Source organism: Apis dorsata, unplaced genomic scaffold (genome assembly GCF_000469605.1).
Source record: "Apis dorsata unplaced genomic scaffold, Apis dorsata 1.3 scaffold_32, whole genome shotgun sequence".
NCBI classification, from domain to species: Eukaryota; Metazoa; Arthropoda; class Insecta; order Hymenoptera; family Apidae; genus Apis; species Apis dorsata.
Genome location: NW_006263334.1, coordinates 1363867 through 1370559, shown reverse-complemented (window position 1 = coordinate 1370559; position 6693 = coordinate 1363867). Strand labels below are relative to the sequence as shown.

At 31.2% G+C, this 6693-nt stretch overlaps 1 protein-coding gene across 20 annotated transcripts in view; it reads left to right on the top strand.

Moving 5' to 3' along the window:
• Positions 1-6693, top strand: part of LOC102677458 (patronin) — a 71839-nt gene that overhangs the window by 64800 nt on the left and 346 nt on the right. For 7 of the 20 annotated variants that reach the window (XM_031512005.1, XM_006608273.2, XM_006608271.2 and 4 more), the window contains 11 exons: positions 396-570; positions 723-1003; positions 1087-1374; positions 1447-1683; positions 1759-1933; positions 2495-2614; positions 3174-3269; positions 3692-3790; positions 5063-5296; positions 5463-5745; positions 6337-6693. The exon at positions 6337-6693 is cut by the window's right edge and continues 346 nt beyond it. In XM_031512005.1, coding sequence (XP_031367865.1) covers positions 396-570; positions 723-1003; positions 1087-1374; positions 1447-1683; positions 1759-1933; positions 2495-2614; positions 3174-3269; positions 3692-3790; positions 5063-5296; positions 5463-5745; positions 6337-6481 — 2133 coding nt within the window. In that variant the 3' untranslated portion in view covers positions 6482-6693. The remainder of the gene's footprint in view (positions 1-395; positions 571-722; positions 1004-1086; positions 1375-1446; positions 1684-1758; positions 1934-2494; positions 2615-3173; positions 3270-3691; positions 3791-5062; positions 5297-5462; positions 5746-6336) is intronic. The other 13 variants (XM_006608282.2, XM_006608272.2, XM_006608275.2 and 10 more) reach the window with 13 other exon arrangements.

The window sequence follows — 6693 nt, the reverse complement described above, 5'->3', positions numbered from 1 at the left end:
CGTTCATTTTTTTTTTTTTTTTTTGGTCAATTAGGTAGTAAATGAATTGCTTGATATATATATGCAAGCAACTGTCATGGAACCAGTTAGTGATGTAATGTACATTTATAGATACTCTTTTCATACTCAGTATAGCAGACGCTACTTAAAGTTTCGACGTCTGTCTTTTATCTCTTAATTATTTGCATTTTTTTGTTAAATTACATACATATATTTTAAAAATGCAGTTTTTTTATTCATCGAATTTTATTAATTCGTGTAATTATCATTATGAGGTTTGTGTATTTTATGTTTTTATTTATTTATTGTGTATAATCGTTATAATATATATATTATTTATGTCATTGTATTATTTTAATGTTATTATATATTTATTTCATTTTTAATTTTTTAAGGTTCATCGAATAAGTCAGTTAATGAGTGAAAGTCCCGAACCAAAAAGGCCAACTGTACATCATATACCAATTAAATGTGAAAGCCCTACCGAAAAGCGACAAATTACTGCGTTACATGCACCGGTTCCAGCTCCTCCTGTAGATGACATGAAACCTCAGAATATATCATTTATTGGTAAGAATTCTTTTTTTTTTTCCTAAGAATTTTTCATAAGAATTTTTTTCTTCATTTAAAAACATATCATGTGTAAATATTTTCAAGGAATTCATTACATTTATAGTTTTGTTCTCATCTTCTTTTTCTTCATTCATACATGTATTTTAAAGGAAATGATGATGAGCTTACACAAGGTATAAGAGGTTTAAACATCACGTCTGGCAGCCGTACATATAGAATTCCATCACCAACTAGACCTTCAATATCACGTAATTCATTTCAACCTCATCCATCATTAAGAGAAGCTACACCATCTCCATCAGGTACACCAGAAGTAACACCTCTAGATCCAACAGATGCTGGTGAGAAAGGATTTTATATTTGTTTCGACAATGATGCACCGAAAAAACCAAAACCAACTCTCAGAGTAAAAAGAACATCTCCGAAAAAGGTAAGTATATAACATTTTTTAAATTTTTAGAATTATTCGGATTAGGAAAAAAACATCGATTTTTTTTTTTTTTTTTTTTTTAGGAAAGAAGTGTATCATCGTATGTTGAAAATGAAGATTTTACGATGCGTCCTGATTCGCCTTCTGCTATTGCTATTGATAGACAAAAGCAACTGGAAGCTCAACGAGATTTAGATCGAGAAAAACATCAGATAGATGAAAGAGATTTCCAACGACAAGAAATTAGAGACAAAGAAATTCAGAGGGAAGGAGAAAGAGAAAAACAAAGAGAACGACATGAGATTACTGGAGAAAGTCGACAATCTGGAGTCGGTTTAATAATTGGAAATCAATTAGCAAATCCTGATCCTGTAAGATTATGCGACAAATATTATTAATTTCATAATTTCTTTTCGTTTTATGCAACTGATATATTTTTATAGAATTCTCTGGATGAAATGGAACGGAAAAAAGAACGTATAATGCTATTGTCATTGCAAAGAAGACAGCAGCAAGAAGAATTGAAAGAGAGAAAGGAAGCAGAAGCTCAAGCTCGACGAGAACAAGAGAAATTAAAAGCAGAAGAAAGAGCTCGTAAAAAAGAAGAAGAAAGGCAACGAAGAGCAGCTATTTTAGAACAACATAAAGTAAAGAAGGCAATAGAAGAGGCAGAAAGAGAAGTGAGTTTTTTTTATAGTTTATTAATTATAATATTTTAATTGAATTAATCACTAGTAAACATTACTATTATTTAGGGTAAAGTTATCGATAAGGAGCTTCTCAATGCAATAAAACCAACAAAATTACGTAATAAGACTGCGACTCGACCACGACCTAAAACAATTCATGTGGATGCTGGTACAGAGTTAGATTCTGGGGCTCTTACGCCAAGTCGTGGAAAAAAGGGTTCTTCTTCTAATTTAAGCACAGGTATGATAAGATATTTAACATGATTCGATAGTGACACAATTATTCATTGCAATGATTAGTGTTTCTTGGAGACTAATTATTATCACATAAAAAAGTTGAGAAAGATACAATATATAGTAAAAAACAATTTCTATATTCTAATAAACATGTATAAAGTATCTCCAAGATAACAGTTACCACTGCTATCGTATCAAGTGTATTCCTTTGTTATAATCTTCTAATAGTTATAATAATTTCTCAGTGTTGTAATGTAATTGCATTCAGTTTTTGCATGGCAAAAATTCAAATCGGAAAAACTTAATTTTTTTTTAGTAACGCCATATTTTTTTCATATTAATTTTTTCATTGTGGTTTTCTTTTATTTTATGAGATCTCACCCAGTCACAATTCTACAAGCTCAAAATTTTCTCGCCTATACTAGTTTATTTCGTCGCTTCAAGACGGAAATGTACATATTACAAATTAATAAAATCTCATACATTTCCTAGACTCCCATTTGAATAAACTAGATTGGTTAAGAAAATTCGAGCTGATTGTTTTGCACTAACACACTTACTGTAGCGTCGCTGACTTCTCCGACGATGAGGCGAGACTACTACCGAGGCTCGCAGGACAGTCTCACTGCTGCTCATTTCGATGAACGACGTTCCGGCCCTCTTTATCGGGGCGGCAGTCTCAGGGGTATGCACAACACACACTCTCTGACTCGCATAAATATTTAAAACATCATATATATATATACATATATGTATATATACATATATATTTGTTAGCTTTGCATAAGAAGAAACATTATAAATATATAAAAAGTTAAACAAATATTAAATTATTAAATGTTTTTCTTTTGGTCATTAACATGCTGATTGGAGTGGTTATAACTATATGCTAATTTCTAATATTTAAAATGATAAAATTTTATGATATTACGTTTATGATATTATATTTAATATAAAAAATATGCGCGCACAATGTATTAAATATGTTAAAATATAAGTAGGATTTTTTAAAAACGTTGAATGATATATTTTATTCGATATTTTCTTCAAAATTATTAATTTTTAACGTGTGAATGATCTATATTATAGCACTTTTCTTTATTTACGATTTTGCATGCTTCGAATTTATTTACTATCCGTTTATTAGTGTAATGTGGTAGCATATTTTTTAAAAATATATGTAGTGTTTAGTATCTCATCCTGGAGAGGAACTAACTGATTGTAATAGAGGTACCCTATTTTAGTATCTTCCGTAGATTCACCCGACGATGGTAGAGGTTCCTCGCCTTGTCGAAGTATGAATCAACTTGGCCGACGTGGTTCCTACAAAACATCTAGAGGTGGGTTGATCATTATTTATAGAAAGAATGCCTTAAATCATATTCCTTAAACGTTTGGCTTGATGAAAGTAGACTCGTTGCAGGATGTATCACTGGTATGGGCAGCTACGTATGAATCTTACAATGTTGAATATTTCATTAGCATTTAATTATTCTTCAAATTACCTAAGTAAGGTTACTTAAGGGTATGATTCTTTATTTTTAAGTAGCGCCTTATAGTAGAAATCTTTCAGTTGGAACGCAACATTGTTCTGCACCAACCTGCACCAGCTACCTTGAATTTTTGATGTTCCTAGTGGACATGGCTCGTAGTTAGACTCTGCCCCTGATGCAATGACGTACGATTGAAGCATCCCCTACTATTAATCTTTGATCGTACATAGCGTTTGGAATGTAACAAGGTAAACATTGCATTATTGCAGATGTGCAGGAGCCTCAGCAACAGGTTAGAGGCAGGCCTAAATACCCGAGTTACGAAAACTTTAAGGGGAGAAAGTCTAATTCCTTGATGAATTTGTGTGGTAAGAAGCACCAGTGACTTGGAATACGTTTAATCCCCCTTCTATCGTGCAACAGTATATTTTACGTGTCCCGTACACCGTTCCAATTTTTTGTAGGCTATATAGCACGTAGTCGCATGGTGGCAGATCGGAGCACAGGTGGCAGTGATATATTTACACGCATACACCAACAGCACATTGTTTATATGTATTCGAAATTCTATCTGCTACGTTTATATTTTATTTTTCTTTAATCATAAGCAATACGTAAAATGCTTTCCCCCCTTTTATTTTGATTTTAAATTGTTCGTATTTTTTCCAGTAGGAAATGGAATTTCGATTTTCATTCACAGGATAACTCATTTGCCGCAGTAGATGAAATTAAGTTGAAGCTTGGTTGGGCTTATTGTTGTACAGCACTGGTTATGGGTACCGATATTTTCAATGTTTTTCAGATTATTGTTGGTGGTTCCAGTTTCCATTTAATAACCTTTCACTCTGACTCACATTTAGGTCCTGTATCATATGATTATCCCATCATTTATGTTGAATATGTATTTGTTCTCCTCTCTATTTTTATTTCCAGGTATTATGGTAATACAGCATAGTAAATTCATCTCGGCGATGAGCATTATAATTTTCAATAGAACTCATCAAGCGCTGCACGAGTTAATACATTTATTAACGCATTTAACGAATTACACTATCGTTAGATGAATTTGTTATGCTTTGTCCGCCTAAGATCGCAAAATTATCATTAGTAATCATATATTTTAATACAAATGAATCTGTCCACTGTTTTACGTGTTACAAAATATTAGACAAAATAGTACCCGAGTCAAAAAAGTCAAAATTATTAACAATTTTCAAAATTCCTGATAAATAGTTCCTTAGATCGTCTTAGAATTATGAAAAGCTTCCATTGTTTTGTTTGAACGATTAGACGATATAGAAACAAAAATACATTTTAATCCTTGTCATATGATATATCAATACTTTTTTAATAAGTTTTTAATTGGACGCAAGCTATGAAGATGGATATTCTTGAAGGTCCTTCGTAAGTCTAACAAGTGACTAATATCTCACAGTCTATATCAGGGACTAACCGATTAGTAATTAATAAAATTGACTCAGTTCAAAATCCTTTTGCTTGGATGGGTATAAACGTTTTATATATTGGACTTATCGTTGAAAAATCGTATCTCTTTGTCCTTTATTTCGTGGACGGACACGTACGTTCGAGTCTCTTTTTTTTTTTATTTCTATCTTCATATATCGAGCTTGCGTTCGCAGGTTCGAGTAGTGATCAAGACGGTATGATGTGTCGATACACAGATACGGACAGCGGACTAGGCAGAGCCACACCTCCGAGGAGAGCACCAAGTCCAGGAATGGGTAGCATGAGGCATCTTCCGTCACCATCTGGCCCTGGTTCCTTACCTCCCGGTTTGATGACCAAGAGACGAGTATTCGATGATGGTAGCAGCGACATCAGTAGCACGCCAAGTTCAATGATGGACTATAATGGTGAGGAAATTTAATTTTAAATAAAATTTTAATTATTTAATTTTAAAGGAATGGATAACTATACTTTGAAATTAAATTAATATTTAATTAAATAATTATATTTTGATAAAATATGTATTCTATAAATTTTATAAAATTTTATAAACTTTATTTTTTCTCTTAATAGGTCCAAGATTGTATAAGCAACCGACGACTAAGTCAAATCGTGGTATTATGTTAAATGCTGTGGAATATTGTGTGTTTCCGGGTACGGTGAATAAAGAAGCGAAAAGAAGAGTTCTGGATGAAATTGCAAAATCAGAAAGCAAACATTTTCTTATTTTATTTCGAGATGCTGGTTGCCAATTCCGGGCTCTCTATTCATACTGCCCAGATAGAGAAGAAGTTTCGAAATTATATGGTACTGGACCTAAACAAGTCATTGATAAAATGTTCGATAAATTTTTCAAGTAAGTTCATTACCAAGTTAGATTAAATTTTATTACAAATATATTTCTATGATTTTATTATACACTGCAATATCGTCTTATTACACAAGAATATGTGAAAAACATATATAACGACATATCTTTTCTCTAAAACGTAAGTTACATTATTAATTATTAAATATAAATAGATGATCTCAAGTGATAGAATAGAGTCTAGAAATTTAGTTTTTATATTTTTTTAAATAATTTAATGTATAGCTTATGATTCTTTTGTTATATTTATTAGATGCTTATATATTGCAAATAGAAAATCAAATTTAGAATATAAATAATCGGTGTAATAATTAAATTAGTAAGTATATTAATATTTTATATGGTGTATTACTACAAAAATGATTAAATCTATTTTTATATGTTTTTTAATATAATAACAGTTATACAGATATTCTGTACAAATACGATAGTTATCATAATATTATTAAATTTTGATAAAAAAAATATATATATATGTACTTGCAATTAAAATTTTATATTGCACATAAAAAACAAATATACATACATTTTGACTAAATATAATTCGTTTTATGTATATAACTTTTTATTTTTTTCTAGATACAATTCAGGAGCAAAATGTTTCTCGCAAGTACATACAAAGCATCTGACTGTGACCATAGATGCCTTTACGATACACAATAGCCTTTGGCAAGGTAAAAAAGTAAATTTACCGAACAAGAAAGACATGCCTCTCGTCATATAGTTTTACAAGTGTCACATTTTATGCCCTCTGTTGTTCATAGTTACTATTTTAATACAGGCCCATATTAAATTAATGCAAACGTTGCGTTCTTAGTCAATTTTATAAGGACAAATGATTGATGCTGACTCTGATTGATACTCGGGATGCAATCATTTTCAGCGATTTTTTACGATTGCAATTTGAAACGGCGTAATGTTACCAAGTATATGTTT